This window comes from Ctenocephalides felis, unplaced genomic scaffold (assembly GCF_003426905.1).
Source record: "Ctenocephalides felis isolate EL2017-DRISC unplaced genomic scaffold, ASM342690v1 CF-g0.4_SCAFFOLD_03571, whole genome shotgun sequence".
NCBI lineage: Eukaryota > Metazoa > Arthropoda > Insecta > Siphonaptera > Pulicidae > Ctenocephalides > Ctenocephalides felis.
In genome coordinates this window covers 63883336-63905761 of record NW_020539725.1, presented here as the reverse complement: position 1 = coordinate 63905761, position 22426 = coordinate 63883336, and the positions used below count along the sequence as shown (strand labels likewise).

The window sequence follows — 22426 nt, the reverse complement described above, 5'->3', positions numbered from 1 at the left end:
TTTGTAATTTTGGATCAAAAAATGACCCAGTCTAAGCACAGTCTAAACGCCACTCTGGTACCAATGTTTACCCAAGTGCGTTTAGACTGTTTATGTACTGGAGCACTTTTCCAATTTTGTGAAAACTATTGAAAAATGTGAAAATGCCGCCAAGCTAGGCACACTATAAGTGAAAATGTCGCACGGAATTATATGCAAATGCGTTTAGACTGTGACTATGCGGGAGCACTTTTTCAATTTTGTGTAAATTAGGCAACTATTTTTTGAAATTGAATTCGAAATGAAATGACGATTGTTAATGTCCTGGAGATAAATTGATTTATGATTTCCATTCGATTTTCTCAGATATAACAAATGCAAAAACAATGAAAGTTACAGTATTTGTAATGATATATTTGAAAACGTTTAAAATTTCTCGAATATTTCATTACGGTACGGGAAGTTTCAGCAATTTGCCTTAAGGCACGATGCCATAAACCACTAGTTAAAAATTTCTTTTGCGGTTATTATTATTTCGAAAAATCTTAATCCTTACCTCGTTGTATCCCATAAATCCGTCCTCCCTGGTATAAGGACCCCTAAAACCAGCACTCTTTGCAGACAACCCCAAAGGCACTTCAGAACCGTCTAAAGCGTCCCAGTGTTGCTCCACCACGAAGGTTCTACCGTAGAACGGTATACCCAAAACCAGTTTTTCTGGAGGTGCACCCAATTGCAAAAGGTAATCCACTGTAGTCTCCTGTAATAAAATTTTATTTATTAACTAGCTGACCCGGCAAACGTTGTTTTGCTAAGTAAGGTATATTCTAAACGATTTCTAGAGAATTAAAAAAATTAATACTTTAAGTGTATAAGGATGTGTGTTTCAATGCTATATAAAATGAGGTATTATAAAAGTTTTATACACTTTCTATAGAAAACATGGTATAATTCATTTAATCAATCCAAGTCTTTTTTGGTCTTTCGACTTATTGATTACGTTTCAAGTTTTTCAGATTCTTTTTGGATTCTGAATTTTCTGTATACTACTAAATAATACTACTGAGCTTATACAAAATTTTTAAATTTCTGCGAGTAGACATAGAAAATGAATTAAGTATTTCTTCTTTGACCTGCTTTTTGAAAAGTTTCAAGTAACTTTCGATGAATTAATGTAAATGTAAAAGCCCAATATGACTTTGAGCAAATATTAATTATATTATAATAATCAAACCAACTATATCACAATAGATAACACATTTCACACGAACAATTATATGACTAAGTTCAGTAAAACTGCCGGCTACTTCATAATTGTAGAAATGTGCTTTTTTTGCTGTCTTTCAAAAATCTAGACTTGTTTACTCTATAGGCGGAGTAACTTGGAACGGCCAGGTGGCAAACATTGTTAATGTCTTATTTTAATTTTAAAGGTATTTTACAAAACAATTACATTTTTAACTTATGCTAAAAAACTACCAACGGAAGAAAATACTTTTATTGTGGATTTTCAAAGATTACCGTTTATCTACCGATAGCAAAGACATGAGAATCAAGGTTATAGCTGGTTATACATCTTTTTCCCTCTACTTTCAAATAGCGTTGTTGAACAATGCTTAACTTTACTGGTTTTTAACCCCCTGACCTTCATATATTATTATCTATTTTTCGATAAATTCTGGGAAATTAAAATTGGGAAAATGTTATTCGACAAAATATCCCTTTGATCGATGCCAAATTTAGGTTCTGAATTGAAATAACATGATTAAAAAATAATATATCCTAGAAAATGTTTTATAAATACCAATGAGTATATAATTATACAAATGAGATCTTTCAGAGCACCGTGTTTGGGAAAAATATGATTTGCAGAAAAAAAGAGTGCTACAACGCCAAAAGGTGCATTCTCATATTAACATTTCAAGAGAGTTGATATTTTGAGTTTCTAGTAACACTTGCGGCCCGCTTACTAACATTTTTATATATAAATAAAACTACAAACAAAGCTACTTACTACAATCATAATTAATTATAATATTTACGTAAAATATCCTATTGAACGTAATTGAACATCATCTGTCAAAAACGTTTGACATTTGACGTATTAGCCACCGTCCATTGTTTTATTTAAATTACGCTTCTACAAAAATTTTCAAATAAAAATGTAAAGTTTCTACGCGGATTTGAAATAATCTCACCTTTTGGACTTTCTCTGGATTGGCACGAATTTTTCAAGAATAAGACTCGCCAAATCGGTTTAGGCGTTTTCGAGTTTTACTTACGGATAACATACTTGTTAGACATTTGAAAGAGATCTCCATTTTTATATAAGATATTTGCTTTAGTTTTGGGGACCTATTGATCTTTTTTTTTTACTTACGATGCTCAGATCACCTCCTTTGATTGGAGCGTTGCCTCCAACTCGTCCGTCCCATGCTCCATGGTAGTCGTAGCACATTAGGTGGAAGAAGTCTAATAAACTGAGAAATTGATAAATAAATATTTGAAATGACGATAATGATGATGATGATGATAATGTTGTCTTGTCCCTTACCCTTTGAGTTGTTTGATGTCGTATGCCAAGTCTATGGTTTCCCTGGAGGCTCCTAAGGCAGCCGTCAGGATGTAGCCGCGTTTGTCGAACTCTTCTCTTAGTTCCTAAATAATAATAATAAGTTAGTCACGTGATCAAATACATTAAAAACAATATTTCGATGGGCAAAATTTCGATTGATAATATCTTTATTGAAGGAGGGTGAAAATTTATTGATGCCAGGATTTTTTAATTTAGCGTTGTAAAAAATGAAATAAATATATTGATCAGATTTTTACTGTATAAGGGTGAAAATTTAGGGCTACGTGAATTTTTGGACTTTTATTTAGTTATTGTAAGAAAATTAAATAGAAAAATTAATCAAATCTGTACAGTCTGAGGGTGAAAATTTAGGATCTCATAGATTTTGATAAAAATTGATCAGGTCTTTACTGTAAGAAGGTGAAAATTTAGGGTCGCATTGATTTTTTATTTAGCTTTGTAAAAAGGTAAATTTTTTACTGTAGGATCTGTACTGTAGGAGGGTGGAGAAGTCCAGGGTTTAATTTGGCATTGTAAAATAATGAAATGAATAAATTGATCAGAACTTTACTATGGGAGGGGTAAAAGTTGCATGGATTTTTTATGTAGCATTGTAAAAAAATGAAATGACAAAAATGATCAAGGTGAAAGTTTAGTGTTGCCAGGATTTTTTAAATAGGCATTGTAAAAGATGAAACAAAAAAATTCTATGTATATATTGATCAGAAATTTACTGTAGGACAGTGAAAATTTAGGGTTTTAAAAGAAATTGATCAAATCTTTTCTGTACGAGGGTGAAAATTTTCGGTTTTAAAAAAATTGTTGAATCTGGTCTGTAGGAGGGTGAAAATTTTGGGTTTTAAAAAAAAACTAATCAAATCTTTACTGTAGGAGTGTGAAAATTTAGGATTCCATAGCTTTTTTTTTATTTAAAAAAAATGTAAATATTCTCGATTCTGACTATTTTTAGGGGGAAGTTCATTAATTACATATGTGAGGGGGGGTTGATAAAAAATCACGAAAAATCACGTGTGGGGTCTAGCAAGATAGCACGTAAATTTTTTTTTCAAAAAAAAAAAACTAAAATTTTGCGTTTTTTTTTGAAATTCGAAAAATGGGTTCGGAAACTTTTACGTAACTAAAAATACAAGTTTGGTGGGGGAGGGCGGGTTTAATTCTAAAAATCACGACGTATAACCAAGGGGGAGGGGGAGTTCAAAAATTCCTAGAATATCGATCACGCGATCAATGGATGCCCCCTGACGGGAGTGAAAAATAAATATTAGATTATTATAATAAAAATCGGCCAAGCTGTTTGAGAGATATATATATATATATATATATACACTGATTATATATATATATATATATATATATATATTTATATATACATTGTCTATCTATGTGTAAATATGTTTATTTATATATTTATTTGTCAAAAGAGCAAAAAAAACCGGTTTGTTAATAATTCCACAAACGCTTTCATATAAAGGTCAAACGTGATTTTGATCACATTTTCGATACTTTCATTATTCTATCGACTCATAGAGCATGTTATCGTTTCTCTAAATATTCTAGAATGACATTTGACCTATTGGCAAGTAGTCTTAAATGAAATCTTTCGTCTTGTAATAAAATGGAATAGTTAAAAAAAATACCATTCATTTTTGTCAATCCAATCTTAAACAGATACAAATTAAAATAATGAGTATGAATGAAGATAAAAGCAATAAATGAGACATGAACATTAAAAAATACACAAAAATAACAATATAATAAAAACAATTTTAACTTTTTGGAAAATCCAATTAACGCGACATATAAAGAAGACGTTTTTAAGTTAAAATTTCATTTTTGAAGTTAAAAGTTTGCATTTTTCTTACTATATATAAACTTTTCTTTAAGGTTTCGTACTAACCTTAACCAAGAGCACAAAGTTACGTTTGTCTTCGGGGGCTCCGCCCCTCTTTCCGGGGAATTCCCAATCCAGATCGAGACCATCAAAATTGTATTTTCTGAAATAATAATAATAACAGAAATATTGGATTAAATTTTTAATTTGTTGTTACAATTTCAAGTTTTTAGAATATTTAGCTGTTTTTGGTAGAAGGGTAAAAATGTAGGGTTGTATGGATTTTTTAATTTTCAGAAGTTTTAGAGGTTTCTGAACATTTTGGCATACTTTAGAAAAAATAATATTTGTGTGTATGTGTGCGCGTGTGTGCGGATACAAATTTTCGTCGACGATTTCGCCAACACGGATCAACCGATTTGATTAATTCAAAAAGCATTCGATTCCTGCTAATAAGGAGACGTGCTCATTAGTTTTTCGCTCTAAAAAAACTTTCTTAAATAAAACCCGTAAACCAATTTCCATGAAGAATATTTTACATATGTCATATTTTGAGTACGATTCACGAATTTTAATGAATCATTTTTTTTATATTTAAACAGTTTTATCAAATTCTGGAAATAAACAATGACATGTCGACATAAATTGTATTGGTTGATATAAAACCGATTTTATCTTGACGTGTAAATTTGAAAAGTTAATATTTATTTAACACCTGACATTGTTCGAACATTTGTGTGTATTTGCATTTACTTGCACTTTCTTCTCATTTTGTTAAATTTATGTCAAATCGTATGAATTACTATATCCTCAATATCTTTGCAACTTGCCAATAGATCCTTTTGTAACTCATTTTTTTATTCAATTTTATACTGCAATCTGTATATATTATTACGTTAAGCAGAGAATGCTAACAAGTATATGGTAAATAATAGACTACAATTCAGTAGATACCCTCAGTGGCGTATCTACTAGAGCTAATTAAAATATAATTAAAAAAACCTAAAAATAAAAGGAAATAAAACAATAAAATATAGTAAAATAAAAGTATTTTAGTTAATCAAACTATATTAGGTCTCCTGATATTTTTCTTTTAAGCCTGGTCGGCTGGCCTTCCTGGTATACACGACATGCTAGTTGGTTAGGATGGACGTCTATTTTGCTTTTATAATTGTTGGTGACCAGTGGCTTAGTGTTTTTTTTTAACTCACTTGATGAATTCCAGGGCGCTATGTATGAACCTTCGTCTCCTGTCAGGGTCAGCTGCCATTTTCGAGTAATTTTCGCTACCCTCTGTCCATCCCCCGACAGCCAGAGACACTTTTAGATGGGGCGCCCTTCCTCGGAGGGCTGTGATGCGCTCGTAGCCGCCCTTGCCGTAGTCGTCCTTCAGGTCCTGCCAGGGGTCTAAGAGAAACAAAAGTCAGAAGTGAGTAGACTCATCAGTAAATTATAATATTTAATGCGAACTGCAAATACACTTGGACAAGCACGAAAAGTTTTATCCAAATTTGACTAGCCGTTTAGAAGCAGTTCAATGACATACATACGTATAAAAAATTATATATATATGGCGCTAGTGGGCCATATATTATTAATTAATTAATTCTTGAATGAAATCGCAATAATTTTATTTCAACTCGATAATGACTGTTTATTAATGTCTCAATTGATAAAGATGTTGATATTACATTAAATCAAATCTAAATTTCGTTCACGAGAAAACGCTCGTTGGCAAAAAACTCGATACAATATTTTCGATCGTTTTAAAAAGCGCGACCATAATATTCGATCGTATAAAAACAATCAGATCGTTATAGCTTGCTTGATGCCAGATCCGAATCAACGTAGCCCAATATAATTTAGTTTTGTCATCAATTGACGTTATTCAACTGACATCTGTCATATGGTGTTCATTCCGCCATTGTCATCAATTGACGTCCTTCAACTTCATATGGTGTTCATTCCGCCATATAACTCCCCTTCAAAAGAAAAAGAGGTATCCGGTAAAAATAAATGAATTTGATTATTAAAATTTGAAGGAGACTTTTTTAGGCTTCATCTTTTTTGGAGGGTCAATCGATAACTCCAAGTTATGTGATTTAAATTCTTGAGATGAGCTTGGTTGACTGTTATCTATTTTAACTGTGTATGCTGGTTTTAGTCTGTCAACCGATATGTTCTTATCAGTACCATCCATAGAAATTTTGAACACTTTGTCTGAAATTCTTTCTATAATTTCATATGGTCCACTATATGGAGGCTCAAGTGGTTTTCTAATATGATCAGATCTTACAAATACATGAGTGCATGTATTTATGTCCTTAAGCACAAACATATTGGCTTTATTATGATGAGCTGTGGCTGTAGGTTTAATATCCCGCATTATTCTTCTGTGGTAGTCCAGAAATGCTTGTGGATCGGATGACAGTTCTTTAGTTGTGAAAAATTCGCCTGGTAGTCTTAATGTGGTTCCATAAACCATCTCAGCAGGAGATGCTTTAAGGTCTTCTTTGTATGAAGAACGTAAACCTAGTAAGACTACAGGTAATACTTCGATCCAAGGCTCAGGAGAGCACATTAAAGCTGCTTTCAGAGTTCTATGCCAGCGTTCAACTAGGCCATTGGACTGAGGGTGATATGCCGTTGTCCGTATTTTCTTAGCACCTATTGCATTCATTAATGATTTGAATATAGCTGATTCAAACTGGCATCCTTGGTCGGATGTTATCACACATGGTGTACCAAATCTTGATATCCAGTTTGAAAATAGGGCTTGGACAATCGTGTCTGCAGAAATGTCCTTTAGAGGAACAGCTTCTGGCCACCTTGTAAATCTGTCGATGATTGTTAGGCAATAAGGATATCCATTAATATTAGGCAATTTGATTATGTCAATGTGAATATGCGAAAATCTGTTTTCAGGAATAGGAATATGGATAGGAGTGAGGTGATTATGTTTATGAATTTTGGATTTTTGGCAAGGAATGCATTGACGTGCCCACATGGTGACGTCTTTACCAATCCCAGGCCACACATACCTTCTTCGCAACTCCCTTGAAGTAATCCTTATGCTTGGGTGTGCATTTCCATGTACAATGTCAAAAGCAATTCTGCGAAGACTTTGTGGAAGGTAGGGCTTCACACAATTATCTTGCCTGTTGCAATAAACTGGATACCCCCCTAATGTCAATTTTTGAAGATTAATAGAGGTGTTGCCGTTCAATATAGTTTGCATTTCAACGTCCTTACTCTGTTCTTGCGAAATTTCCTCTTCGGTTAGCTTTGATGGCATTTGAATGGCATTGATCCTGGACAACGCATCAGCAACAACGTTCTGATCACCCTTCACATATATAATATCAGTGGAAAACTGTGATATGTATTCTAGCTGCCGTCGCTGACGATCTGATGCTTTCTCCAGTTTTTGTTGAAATGCGTGTGTGATTGGCTTGTGGTCTGTCTTGATTATAAAGTGCCTTCCTTCTAATAGATATTCAAAATACTTTAAAGCCGCAAAGATGGCTAGTAGCTCGCGATCGTAAGTTGAATATCGCTGTTCAGTAGCTGTGAGCTTTCTGGAAAAGAAACCTATAGGGTGCCATGCACCATTTTCTTCCTGCTCCAGAGTTGCTCCAATGGCTGTTGTGGATGCATCTGTAATTAAATTAATATTTGCTATACTTGAAGGAAAATGAAGAAGAGTTGCATTTGCTAGAGCTTCCTTCAGCTTGCTGAATGCTGATAATGAATTGTCATTCCATTCAATTTGAGTCTTGTCGTTTTTAACTGAGGACTTCACATACTCATAAAGTGGTGCTTGTATATTTGCTGCCTTGGGTATTGATTTACGATAATAGTTTACCATTCCCAAAAATCTTCTGAGTTCTATAACTGTCGAAGGTTTTGGATAATTAATAATTTTCTCTACTCGGTCTGGTGAAGGAGAATATCCTGCAGCACTCAGTTTGTAACCGAGGAAGTTAACTTCATCTTTTCCAAAGGCACATTTCTCTAAGTTTATTGTAAGAGAATATTCCTGTAGCCTCTCAAAAACCAATTGAAGATGACGACGGTGCTCATTCATATCAGTCGACATTACCAGGATGTCGTCTATATAAATGAAAACAAAATTAAAATCTTGGAATATGTGATTGATAAACCTCTGGAATGTCTGGGCAGCGTTTTTGAGTCCAAATGGCATACGTAGATACTCGAAGAGTCCCCATGGTGTGATAATTGCAGTCTTTTGTATATCCTCTTCATGCATGGGTACTTGGTGGTAAGCTTTTTCTAAATCTATTGTAGAAAATACTTCTTTTTGATGAAGATTATTGAATACATCTTGTATTAATGGTGGAGGATACCTGTCGGGCAGCGTGTTTGCGTTCAGCCTCCTGTAGTCTCCACACATTCTGAATGTGCCATTCTTTTTGGGAACCATGTGAATAGGGCTTGCCCATGGACTGTTGGAAGGCCTCAAAATGCCCCTATTCAGGAGATCTTGTATCTCGGACCTGGCTGCAACAGCCTTTTCTCCGAAGATCTTCCTGAATCTGGAAGCTAATGGTGGACCTGTTGTGGTTATCCTGTGGGCAAAAAGAGATGATTTATTATTGGTGGTTACCTGTGGCTTTGTTATTGCGATGTATTGTGCCAGTAAATCCTTGAAGGGCTCTGCCGGGTTGACAGTGGAGATGTTAACTTGCTGTGCCTTGAGTACCTTTCCATCAGAGGTAAGGCCTGTAGTCGAATCAATCAATCTTCTACCCTTCAAGTCTATTAATAAATTGTAGTTGCTTAGGAAATCAGCTCCTATTATGGCTGTGGCTACATCGGCAACAACAAACTGCCAGCTAAAGCTTCTGCGTAAAGATAAATCCAGCTCCAGAGTTCTCTTTCCATACGTGGATATTCTGCTAGAGTTTGCTGCAAATAGAACTAACTCTTCCTTAGGATGACCATCGGCAAACTTCTGAGCTGGTAAAATGGATATAACTGATCCTGAATCTATAAGAAATTGGATTGCCGTCTTTCTGTCTGATATATGAAGACGGAGCTCAGAGCAGACAGAATTTACTTCACCGTCATGGCAAGCTCCACTTAATGACGGTGAAGTAAGTTTTTTGACTGGTTTAGAGATTTAAGGAGGCAGGGCTCTTCACACTTTGTGGCCTTCTCCCCATATCTGTAATGATAGTAGCAAACCGATCCACGTGAAGGTGTCCTGGACCTATGTCGAGAACCACTTCTAGAACTTGACTGATTGAGTTGTTCACTTCTTGATCTTGACTGGTTGAGTTGTGATTCTTGCTGATCATTTCTCTGTCTTTCAGTGTTCAACATTGCCTTTAGTTCCTTGATTTCCTGGACGCATGACATAAGAAGAGTTTCGTGGCGGTCCAGTCTCTGTTCTACTGAAGACTTGTGTGTTGTGGACATCACATGTGATGTGGGGCTACAGTGATCGACTAAAATATCGGCAACTTCCGCCAGGGCTTCCGGACCAAGATGGCGAGAAACTATTAATTGTGGCCGAATATGGTGTGGCAGGCGTTCTGACCACAATTTAATTATGATGTCTTCACTGACCTCTCCCTTAGCCAAATTCATCATTTCTCGTAGGAGCTGTGATGGTTTCTTCTCTCCTAGAGTTAAGTTTTTTAATAGCTTGTCAATTTGCTTACCTCTAGATTCAGACATTCTGCTTAATATAGTGTTTTTGATATATTCGTATTTGCCTGTCATTGGTGGATTACGGAGGACATCCTGGATGAGGCGCAGTGTCTCGAAGTCTAGGGCTTTGAGTACTGCTGTGTACTTAGTATTGTCACTCCTGATCCTAGCAGACTGAAACTCATGTTCAATAACTAAAAACCATAGGTCTGGAGAATCTCCATTGAATGGAGTGAGACGGTGATTGTTAAATGCTGCTATATTGTATTGATCAGCATAACTGTCATGTTCATGTTCAGAAACACGAGGACTGCTCGTGTTAAAGATCGCCTCGTGATCCAGATCGATCAGAGATCTGTTGAGCGCTGTTTCGTCATTGACGGACGTAGATCGAGTCGACATGTTGATAAAAATTGGTATAATTTACCTTTATTAATTTACTTGTATTTGACAAGTGTTTTTCTTTCTCCGTCTGACGTCACCAATTATGGGTACTAAGACGTTGAGAATGTCTCTTGCTTAATGATTTCACTTACACGTTCGGAGTCACCAATTATGGCGCTAGTGGGCCATATATTATTAATTAATTAATTCTTGAATGAAATCGCAATAATTTTATTTCAACTCGATAATGACTGTTTATTAATGTCTCAATTGATAAAGATGTTGATATTACATTAAATCAAATCTAAATTTCGTTCACGAGAAAACGCTCGTTGGCAAAAAACTCGATACAATATTTTCGATCGTTTTAAAAAGCGCGACCATAATATTCGATCGTATAAAAACAATCAGATCGTTATAGCTTGCTTGATGCCAGATCCGAATCAACGTAGCCCAATATAATTTAGTTTTGTCATCAATTGACGTTATTCAACTGACATCTGTCATATGGTGTTCATTCCGCCATTGTCATCAATTGACGTCCTTCAACTTCATATGGTGTTCATTCCGCCATATATATATATATATATATATATATATATATATATATATATATACTAGATGACCCGACAGACGTGGTCCTGTACCCATATCTACATTTTTTTAATATCCTATACTAATATTTATTGAATTTTCATCTATATACATTTATACGTATATTTTATTAAGTCAGAGATATAATAATGAGAAATTGGTTGTTTTGTTTTAAATGGATTTATTAACTTCCCGTAGGGCAAGTTATAATAATTGCAAAAATATCTAAAATGAAAATTTTTATATATCTTTACGTTTCAAAACCTTCTGAACATTTTGGCATACCTTAGAAAAAATGGATGTATGTGTGTGTGTGTGTGTGTGTGTTTGTTCGGATACAAATTTTCGTCGACGATTTCGGGAATACGGTTGAAGCGATTTGAATAATTGAAAAAACCTTCGAATCGTATTGATAAGGAGACGTGCTGATTAGTTTTTGGCGAAGGCGGGTCTAACCGTTCCGAAGATATGGGGCAAAGAGTGCCAAAAACGGTAACTCAGTTTTTAAAAGAACGGAGCGTCCGATTTGAATAATTCAAAAAACATTTTATTTGTATTGACTAAATGAAGAACTGTTCAAATTTTTGGTCCAACGACTTTGGAGATATGGAGAAAAAAGTAAAAAAATGAGCCATTTGGCGGTCAAAAATGAACATTAGACATATGCACATCAAATTATCACATATTTTATAGAGATTTTAACAATAAGTATAATTTTGGTTTACATTCCCATGAGTTCCGTACCAATGTTTACGCGTTAGACGGCGACGCGGCGCTTACGCGCTTTGATATTTCGTCTTTATGCAGTTAAAGCAGTACGATTGCTTTGAAAAAAAAGTTCAGAATTTCCAAAATATTTCAAAATAAATGATTTAAGATAGAATGATTTAATATGGTTCGAAATTTTATTAAAAGTTTCAACTCATTGATCAACTTTTATTGATTATTATTATTGATAATTTTTAAATACTCGAATTTTGAATTGCGGTATGGAAAGTTCCAACAATTTGCCTTAAGGCACGATGCCCTAATTGCCTTAAGACAGTATTCCACTTACAGCTAGTTATCATTTAATATCATCTATAAATACACTTGGACTAACACAAAAAGTTTTATCCAATGATATACATCCATTCAGATGATTTATATATATTTCTACTTACCCAAAGATTTGAGACTATCCGTGGTAGCATTAAGACCAGCAAAAGAATAAATTAAATGAGTGCACAGGGTCGAATCGATGTCCTCTAAAGCGTAGGACCCTAATCCGGGTCTGTAGACTGCCCATGTCGCCACGTAACATACTACCACCTTTCCGTGTTCTGGCCCTAAAAAATAAAAAAATAATAAAACCATTACATACATGAACATTGTTAAGTTCTCAAAATCCGATTTGAAAATTTTGTGTTTTTTCGACGTTTCAAGTCATTCTGAATTGTTTGTGACCAAGTTAGGGCAAAGTAGGCGTGCAATAAATTGGCAACTTTCGTAGAAATTTGTTTTTGGTAAAAAATCCCATTTGCTAATTTCAAGTTTTAAGTCATTCTGAATAGTTTTTATGTATTTTTTAAAACTGTTTTTTACTGTAGACGTTTCGGAAACAGATACGTGCCATCTTCAGATTTAAAAGCATTTATCATTAAGGAAAATATTACTAAATCATTTTGAAACATTTTTCGTGGTGTTCCATTTTCTTATTATCTTATTTATTCTTATATCAAGTTTACGCTTTTACTTTCAAATTTTCAAATGTTTTTCCAATTTTCAGAAATCGTTCAGTATTTTTTTTTGCGTAAGATCTTGCACTTTATTTGTAATTATGATTTGTTATTTGACATTATGATGAAGAAACGTCTTGGCTGATCGTCGCCTTATAATTTTGTTGCAAAGGCCTAGCCCTCGAAATGACCTAAATTCCATTCCAGTTGTGGTGCATCATGCAAATAATAATATATTATTATTATCGAAGACACTTTGGAATTTTATAATAACAAAGGTTATGTTTAAATGTCGCATCGGCGTAATGATAACTTTGAGCAATATCGCCTTCAGGATATTTTGAGACATTTTCACTCTCAGAATAAATTAAAACCAATGTTATATATTTTGTTTTTAATTAGTTACTATTGTTGTGCATTAGGCAACTCCAAATTATATTTTATGCAATCGGGCAACACCGAAAATTTAAGGATTCTAGCTCAATTTATGCACAAACTGACAACGCTGCCCCAACAATATTAGATATATAGACAATTACCACTGTTTCCTCTGAAACTTGAAATTCCTTTTTTAATCTGAAAATTTAATTTGTTATTTTTATATTTTCCAGTCGTTTCAAGTCGTTTTGAATCGTTTGTAACTAATATTGAAAAAAATGTGTGTGTGAGGCAAAATTTGATCTATCGGCGTATTCTCAAAATTTGTTGGACCGATTCAAAAAATTCAAAAGCCATTTGATGAAACTCGATTAAAACCCACGTTGATTAATTTTCGACGATCGGCTGAGCAGTTTCTTTATGTTGCTGGAAAATTTCAAGTCTTATGGTTGTCATTCCAAATGGATAATATATAATTACCACTCCTAGATAAATAATTTTTGATTTACTCATTTATACTTAAATTTCTTCTCGTCGTTTCAAGTCGTTTTGAATCGTTTGTGACTAACTTTGAAAAAAATGTGTGTGTTAGGCAAAATTTGATCTATCGGCGTTTTCTCAAAATTTGTTGGACCGATTTAAAAAATTCAAAAGCCATTTGATGAAACTCGATTAAAACTCGCGTTGATTAACTTTCGACGATCGGCTGAGCAGTTTCTTTATGTTGCTGGAAAATTTCAAGTTTTATGGTTGTCTGAAACCAAAATGGCTAACATATAACATTATCTTATTTGAACTACAGGGCCCGCAAAATAACTTTTTTCAAAAAATGCTACAAAGCAAAACTACTGAATATTTTCTCAATTTTTTTTTTGAATTTGAATAATAAAGTTAATAATATTTTCAAATAAATGTTTAAGGATTCTGTCCGAATTTTAGTACAGTCTGGCAACACTTATCACCACTTCTAGAGAAATAATTTTTTATTTGTTAATTAAATCTGAAAATCCAATTTGATACTTAAATTTTTTCTCGGCGTTTCAAGCCATTCTGAATCGTTTGAGACCAAAATTGAAAAAGGTATAAGTGCGGGTAGAATATCGTATTTAGTGTAATTACTTTCAATTAATTAATTAATTTATTTATTACCCCGGAGGAACAGTTTATGATTGCGCCAGAAAAACCGATTTCTTTTTCTCGACGTTTTAAGTCATTCTGAATCGTTTGACAATGCAAAATTTCAAATTTTATCGACGTTTTCGTGAAAACGGCTGAACCGATTTCAAAAATTCAAAAGCCATTCGATGTATCTTGATAAGGACTCGCTTTGATTAGTTTTAAGAGATGATCGGCCTAGCCGTTAATTATAATAATAATTAAAATTATATTATGTATAATATAAGCAGTATCTGATCAGTTTATATCAGTTTTTAATCGTAACCATGGCAATTGACAATTGTAATTGCGAAAGCAACCAATCAGCTATAGGCGACGAGCACAATTGTCTTATTGTTAGTTTAAATTGGCTCATATGCAATTCATTTTAATAACTTGCCAGCAGGCATTTCTGATATTTTATTATATTTTACTGATTTTTTAAATAATTTTTTATACTTTATTAACCTGTTTTTGCGGCAACATTTTGCAGAAACAAACAGGAAACTGCGACGGCAACAAAAGCCGCATACAAATGTCTCATTTTATCCATTTTGGTAAATGTCAACGCACTCTAATTAGTTAATTATAATTAATTAGTTTTTTATGCACATAATTAACACGATTTTTGTAAACAATAATTAGTGATAAAACTGTATTTTTAATCCCAATTTAGATTGAACAGAGAGACAATGTGAAATTCATTTACTACCACTCACTTTTACCCACAATTGTTAACTTTATCTCTATTTGTTGTTTTTAACTCTTTTATTTTGCACTATTTTTACTAAATAATTTTTTTAACAGAGTTTTATTAATTAAGTTTTCGTTTATTTAGACTAATTTAATTTTTTTCTAGAGTTGTGTCCATATGTCGCGACCGAAAGAGAGCGTGCTTTTGTCGAGACTGATGGAAAGGTTGACTTCTTGTTCCCGTTTCTGGCGGACGAATTTCCGGAGGTTCTAAAACTTTTTTTGATTGGAAAAATAAGGTAAAAAACTGAAAAAATCTAATTATAAATATTCGAGTACATTTTGCTCGATTTTTATCAAAATCGTTCGACTCCTTTTTTGATTTATGTGCATTTTTTCGATTTTGGTACACTTTTCGTACAAATTGTTCGATTTAGAAAAATTATTAGATTAAATTATTTTTAAACAAATTATCTGCAAAAAATTTTAAACAAATAATTTATATTTAAACAAAATATACACATTATTTTCCAACTTCAACGCTTGATTTTGTTTAAATCGTAGTTTTTTTATCCACTTCGTTTGATTTTCGCTCAAATTATTTGATATATAGTATTTTTTTTTTTGATTTTTGTACTAATTGTTCGATTTTAGTCCACTTTGTTTGATTTTTGCGCATTTTTTTTTTTTTTTATATAGTTTGTTTTGTTTTTTTCATATAAGCTGTTCGAATTTTACTCATATTTAATTTTCATATAAATCTTTTAATACGTTTTCAAATTCTTTGATTGATTGCTCAAATGTGTAATTTTTGTCCAAATTGTGAAGTTTTTGGCCAAATTGTTCGATTTTTTCCCCTTTTTCAATTAATTTGGTCCAGATTATTGGATTTCACCTTGAGTTTTAGTTCATTTTTACCCAATTTGCTAATTTTTGTCTTAAATTGCTCAATTTCTTTTCAAATTGTTCGAATTTAATCCAAATTGTTAAAAATGTCCCCAAATTTAAATTTTCGATAAAATTGTTGGATTTGTTCCTTTTTTTGGTTCCTTTTAATTGGTTCAAATGGTTGTATCTTTTGGTTGAATTTTACTCAAATTGTTCAATTTTTATTCTAAATTTAGTTTATTGTTCGATTCTTTTCTATTTAATCAATTAGACCCAAGATATTGTTTTTTATGGTTGAATTTTACCCAAATTATTCATTTTTATCCTAAATTGCTCGATTTTTCCTAACTTGTTCGAATTTAATCCAAATTTTTGAATATATCTTCAAATTTCTATTCTCGATAAAATCATTTAACTTTTTTCCTTTTTTAATTAATTTGGTTCAAATTATTGGATTCTACTTCGTGTTTTGATTGAATTTCACCCAATTTGCTCATTTTTATCCTAAACTATTCGTTTTTTTTTCAAATTGTTTGATTTGAATTCAAATTGTTGAAAACGTCTCCAAATATTGATTTTTGATAAAATTGTTTGATTTTTGTCTAAAAACTGATACTAGTACCAGTACTATAGTACAATTTGTACTAATAGAAAATAATTTAAAAAAAAACATTAACCATTTTTATTTTATTTTTCAAAAATATTATATTTGCCTAAAATCCAGAAATTTTGTTTTTAATTAGTCGTAACTAGCAATTATTTATTATTATTTCAATTCAGTTATAATTTTAATTACAAATCTTGATCTTTTTAATATTTTTGATATGAAATTCTAATACTTTATTATTCAAAGTCTTAAATTAATTTTTTTAATGCGTGATTTTTTTGGAAATTTTTAATTTCATAAAAAAACTTTAATTAAAGATAATATTTTTTCAAGTTTAAATTGCTTGATTCCACTATTTATCATTTGGTAACTACATTTCTTATTTTTTTAAATTTTGTGTATTGATATATTATTTTCATATCTCAATCAGTCAAGAGGTATCTGGTATAAGAGATTATTAAACAATTTTCATATTTTCATATCATTTATGTCTATTTCATTCTACATTTATAAGCCATATAATTAAATATCTTTTCACTCTCTTTCGTCTTCAATTTCCTTATAATATTTCTTTATTTTTCTTTTGAAGTCTATGTCAATTTTATGAAACACTTGAATATTCTTTATACCTCCATTGAAAATTCTAACAAATTATAATTATAACGACTCTCGATTATGTTTTTCAAAAATATTTTTAAGAAAAAATTGAAATATCGAAAAACGTTGCTTTTTATAATTTAAATTACTCTATCAATTACTAATAAGAATATTGATATTATTAATTTCATCATCTAAAACGTTTGAGAATTTGTGTAAAATAGAGAATGTCCTGGGTGGGGACTTTGTAACGTTCTTCATTACCACTTCTTGTTCTTCTGCTTCTCCTTCTTCTTTTGTTTCGTCGACTTCGAAAGGTTGTCGAACTTAGGTCGAATTTTTCACATACACCTATTACCAGGCGCACACCTTTTGTATTTTAATTAGTTGATAAAAAAGGAAAACGACTGACTGATTGGATTACTAATTAGAGAAAAGATTGGCTTGGTAAAACATTGAATTTGAAATAAATAGATGAAAATTTTTGCCACTTACAACTAGTTTTTATCAATTCACATTTTAGTTATAGTTTTGTTTCTAAATTAATTGCATAATTCGTGCCAATTGATTCGTCTTTTCAAAGAACTTGGCATTATAAAGATGATAATGGAGGAGGTTCTTGTTAATTTAAATCGCGGATAGAAATTAACGAGGAGACGACTCATTCGTTAGAAGGAAATTGCACATTTGCACACATTTGCACTCATTGCACATTTATTGCAGCAACCCACGACTAAATTGGCTAAGGAATGAATCATAGAGATTATGAAGAATGTTGCATTGTTACTAACGATAAAGAGGCCTTTCTTAGGATCACCCTGATAAATGACCCTAGAAATGTATTATGTACCATGCTGCTTCTGATTATCTGAAATAATCATCAAATTTAATGAGTCAATTTTTGTAACAACTGGTAATTAATATTCGACTAATATAGCATGGTTTATAATTAAATAGTAGTAAAATTAGAATTTTAAATTTTTGAAAAGATGTAAAACAAACTAAAAATAAGTCAAAGGAGCCAAAACTCCCTATATGCATCCTGGATGCCAAATTAGAAGAAAGATTTTCGATCTTAATTATTATATTACAACTGTTTTAACTTGCTTGCGAATAGTATTTTTTTTTCTTTTTTTAGCGTCACAAAAATCTTGTTGTTAATCATGACAGATTTTTTCTTGCTCGACAGTGAAATCTCTTTTATAAATCCAGACCATCATACACAACTTGCTTATCACAAGAATTTCCTTTTTAATTTTCCGTAGGGCAAGTTATTGTCGTTCAAAAATCAAAATTGAATTTTATTCCATATCTTGATGTTTTGAAGGTTTCTGAACATTTTGGCATACCTCAGAATAAATGGATGTGTGTGTGAGTGGATGTATGGGTACAATTTTTCATCAACGATTTCGGGCGCACGGATCAACCGATTTGAATGATTCATTTACCATTTGATTTTTATTGATAGGGTGATGTGCTGATTAATTTTTGGCAAAGGCAGGTCCAGCCGTTTCGAAGTTGCGAAGCAGAAAGTGTAGAAAATAGAAATCGAGTTTTTGAGAGAAAGAAGCATTCGATTGAAATGATACAATAAATATTCAATTTGTAATGATGAGGAGAAGTGGTGATTAGACTTTGGCAATGGCAAGTCTAGCCGTTTTGGAGACACGGAGCTAAATATGCAAAAATGGCAGTTTTTGAGAGTACTAAGCGTCTGATTTGAATGATCCAAAGAAGTTTCTGATCGTTTTGACAAAATAATTGGTTTTGGAGAAAGAATTTTTTTTAAATGTTTGTTTTAATTTTTTAAAGAAATTTCTTAGAATTTTCAAATTGCCTTAAGGCACGATGCCATACACCACTAGTTCTTTATTTTAATTTGTTCATAAGTCTTTTATTATTTATTAAGTCAATTTTTTTTGCTTGTTAGTAGAGGCACGATGCCATACACCACTAGTTTTTTATTTTAATTTGTTCATAAGTCTTTTTTTATTTATTAAGTCGAAATTTTGCTTATCAGTAGAGTTTTTTTTTCCTTCTAAAAAATGGATCTATGAGTATGTGTGTATGTATGTGCGGATACAAATTTTCGTCGACGCTTTTGAGAGCATGGATCAACTGATTAGAATGATTCCAAATACATTGGATTGCTATTGACTGGAAGATTTATTTATTATAATATTATTTATTGAGTCGAGTATTTATACATATCAGAACTTTCATGCAACTTGCCTTAAGGCAAAACTCCACTTACACCTAGTTATACAAATATTCCTAAAAGCTTTGATAAAATATTTTCATTTAAAATTAACGGAAAACATAACAATAATTTATCTAAATAGATGGCGCCACGTAATTGTTTCTGACTTCACTTTTAACTTGTCCGGCGAAATTATTCTAACCTATCAAAACGTAATTCAAGTTGTCTTGCTATTTTGTTGTATTAACAAAAATTATTTACATATTGTTGTGTTTAATTAATTTCAACACTTACAGTGGTGTGTTTAAGAGTTTATTCCATCCATGTCATCGTCATGAAACCGAAACACATCCAAAACAAAACCAACAAACCACCAAAATGCAACCTTAAGAAAAAGCCTAAACTTCAAACCAAAACCACAAATCCAAAAATAGCAGAACAATTCGAAAAAATAAAACAAGTCCGCCTGAAACTAACCCAACAACTACAATCCGAACTTAAAACTTGTGACATCAAAAAACAAATCATAACCAAACAACAGGAACGCTTGTTTCCTAAATCACCACCTGCCATTGTCAAAAAAACTGTAGAAATCCCTATAAAGGAATTACAAAACGCTTTGAATGATTTGAACAAAGGCGAAATGGATAATCCTTATGTGGCCAACAAGTGTAAAAGGAGTATCGTAGATTTAGTTAACAGCAACCAAAATTCTGAGTACTCTTCTTGCTCGTATACAAACTTGTGTTACGAGATACACAAGTGTATTCTTAATCACGATTGGAAGAGCTTGACGGCATGCTTTTTGTTGCTGCTTGATGGACCTGTTTCTTTGCGACAAGTCATATGGAAGGTAATAATAGATACATGTATAAATATGTGTGCTCATATATACATATTTATTTATTTATTTATTTATTTATTTAAATATATAGCCGACAGATTACTCCAAGAGGACTCAAAAATACAGTTATTTTACATAATGAATAACAATTAAAATATATACAAAATTACAATATATAGTTATTAACATAAAATGCTTAACATAAAATTACATATTATGCAGAATGTAACAATATTATTTATAAACAGAATAAGATAAAATAATGAGATATTTGAAAAGAAAATAAAAAGGTTAACTTGTGCAGATGGAGATTATTTGATTAGGTAAAGTGTTGTGAATATCTATTTCATTATTAATTAATTTAAAGTTAGAGGACATAAGTAAAATAGGCGAATTTAAGAGAGAATTAGATTTAGGAGTAGAAAAATTAAAAAATAATTGTGAAAGCGTAGATAGCCTTGGAACATTAAAGGATAGTTGACTAAGAATAAGAGGACAGTCTATAGAATTATTGCAAAGTTTAAATAAGAACATAATTGTACAGATAAATGTACGTGAGGCAAGAGAAGTAATACCAAATTCTTTTAGTAAAGTGTTGTGGTCAAAGCCACGTTCAGGGTAAATTTTATAGGTTTTATAATAAAGATATTTCAGAAATTTTCACTAAACCTTCTCTATCGCATCAGAGTTGTTGATTTGATGAGGATACCAAATAATCGAACCATATTCTAATTTTGAACGTACAATAGAATAGTACATGCAAAGAAGCGCATTGGTAGATTTAAATTGTTTACAATTTCTCAGTATCAAACCTAAAGATTTGTGTGCTCTATTACAAATATCAGTTCTATGATCCGTGAAAAACAAACCAGAATCAAATAAAACTCCTAAGTCTGATATTTTATTACATCCATCAATGCTGGTGTTAGAAATTTTATAATCAAAAAGTATTGGAACGCGCTTATATGTAAAACTAAGAATTTTGCACTTTGATATATTTAAATGTAATTTGTTATAGACACACCAAGAGTGGAAAGAGTCAAGTTGAGATTGTAATAATAAGCAGTCATCAATAGAATTTATTTTGAGATATAGTTTGAGATCATCTGCAAATAATAAATGTGGACAGCTAATAATTTCATATGTCATTAAAAAAAATAATGAATAGTAGTGGACCAAGAATGGATCCTTGAGGAACACCTGAACTGATATTTTCAATGTTGCTCAAGAATCCATTAAGATACACAAACTCTTTATGATTATGAAGATAACTCTTAAATAAATAAATAAGTGAAGAATTAAGACCAATCTTAGATAATTTAGTTAGAAGAATGTTATGATCAATTTTGTCAAAAGCTTTACTGAAGTCAGTGTAAATAACATCTAACAACTTGTCCATTAGTGTCATGATTCTCAGCTATATATTGTTTAATACATATTAAATTTGTTATCGTAGAACGGGCAGGCATATATATATATTTTTTTCCCAGGTGGCGATGGTAATTCTTTTCCATAACCCATACGTAAAAAACTCAGGCATAATGGAAGACTTTTTAAAAATGTGTGCTTGCTGCCAAACCGAGGCTGAGATGGAAGAGTTTCTGCAAAAGATTCTAGTACTGCCGGATAAACTTTCACACCTTGCAAAACCCACATTTAAGTCTAAAGCTAAAGACGACAAGGTGGTTGGAGAGTGATTCTTAATAAAGTGAGTTGTAAAAAACATATTTTGAGACTTACAGTTTTGGCTAAAATAATTTCTCAAGGTTTTGATGTGATAAATAAGTGTATAAATATAAGAATGAAATACATTGCCATTTAGTTTTAAGAGTTTAGGGAATTTGTTTGTGTTATGTAGTGTGATGTAAATTTTTGATTGTTCTATATGATAGAACTAGAAAATAAACAATAACACTGAAGGTACTGACTCGATCAAAATTTACACAATATTTTACTTTAAGGAGGTATTTCTAGTGCTGAGACATTAATTTTTAGATCATTGTAAAAAAAAGGCTATCAACTTTTACACCATCATTTTTTTATATAATTTCTTTATCAACATTATTGAGAGTACAGAAAAAATTAAAACAGAACTAGTGGTGCATGGCATCGTGTCTTAAGGCAAATTGCTGGTACTTCTTGTAGCAAAAATTAAAATTTGTGAAAAAGTTTCAAATTTTTTTGAAAAATTTGAAACAAACGAGATTTTTGTGTTAAGTTTTTTTCATATTTTGAAATATTTTATTACAATTGACAAACATTGGTACGGAACCCATAGAAATGTTA

The 22426-nt window shown here is 31.8% G+C and overlaps 2 protein-coding genes across 2 annotated transcripts; one reads left to right on the top strand and one right to left on the bottom strand.

Moving 5' to 3' along the window:
• Positions 1-484: 484 nt before the first annotated feature.
• On the bottom strand, positions 485-14864 carry LOC113386488 (probable chitinase 2). Its single transcript, XM_026624268.1, has 7 exons — positions 14780-14864; positions 12224-12388; positions 5618-5813; positions 4473-4569; positions 2534-2637; positions 2360-2459; positions 485-739 (listed from the first exon to the last, which is right to left on the bottom strand). The coding sequence occupies exons 1-7, from the start codon at positions 14862-14864 to the stop codon at positions 485-487; spliced, it is 1002 nt and encodes a 333-aa protein (XP_026480053.1).
• Positions 14865-19508: 4644 nt separating this feature from the next.
• On the top strand, positions 19509-21837 carry LOC113386487. The gene is made up of 2 exons (XM_026624267.1): positions 19509-20149; positions 21631-21837. Exons 1-2 carry the CDS (start codon positions 19631-19633, stop codon positions 21835-21837), a joined length of 726 nt encoding a protein of 241 aa, XP_026480052.1. The 5' UTR covers positions 19509-19630.
• The last annotated feature ends 589 nt before the right edge of the window (positions 21838-22426 follow it).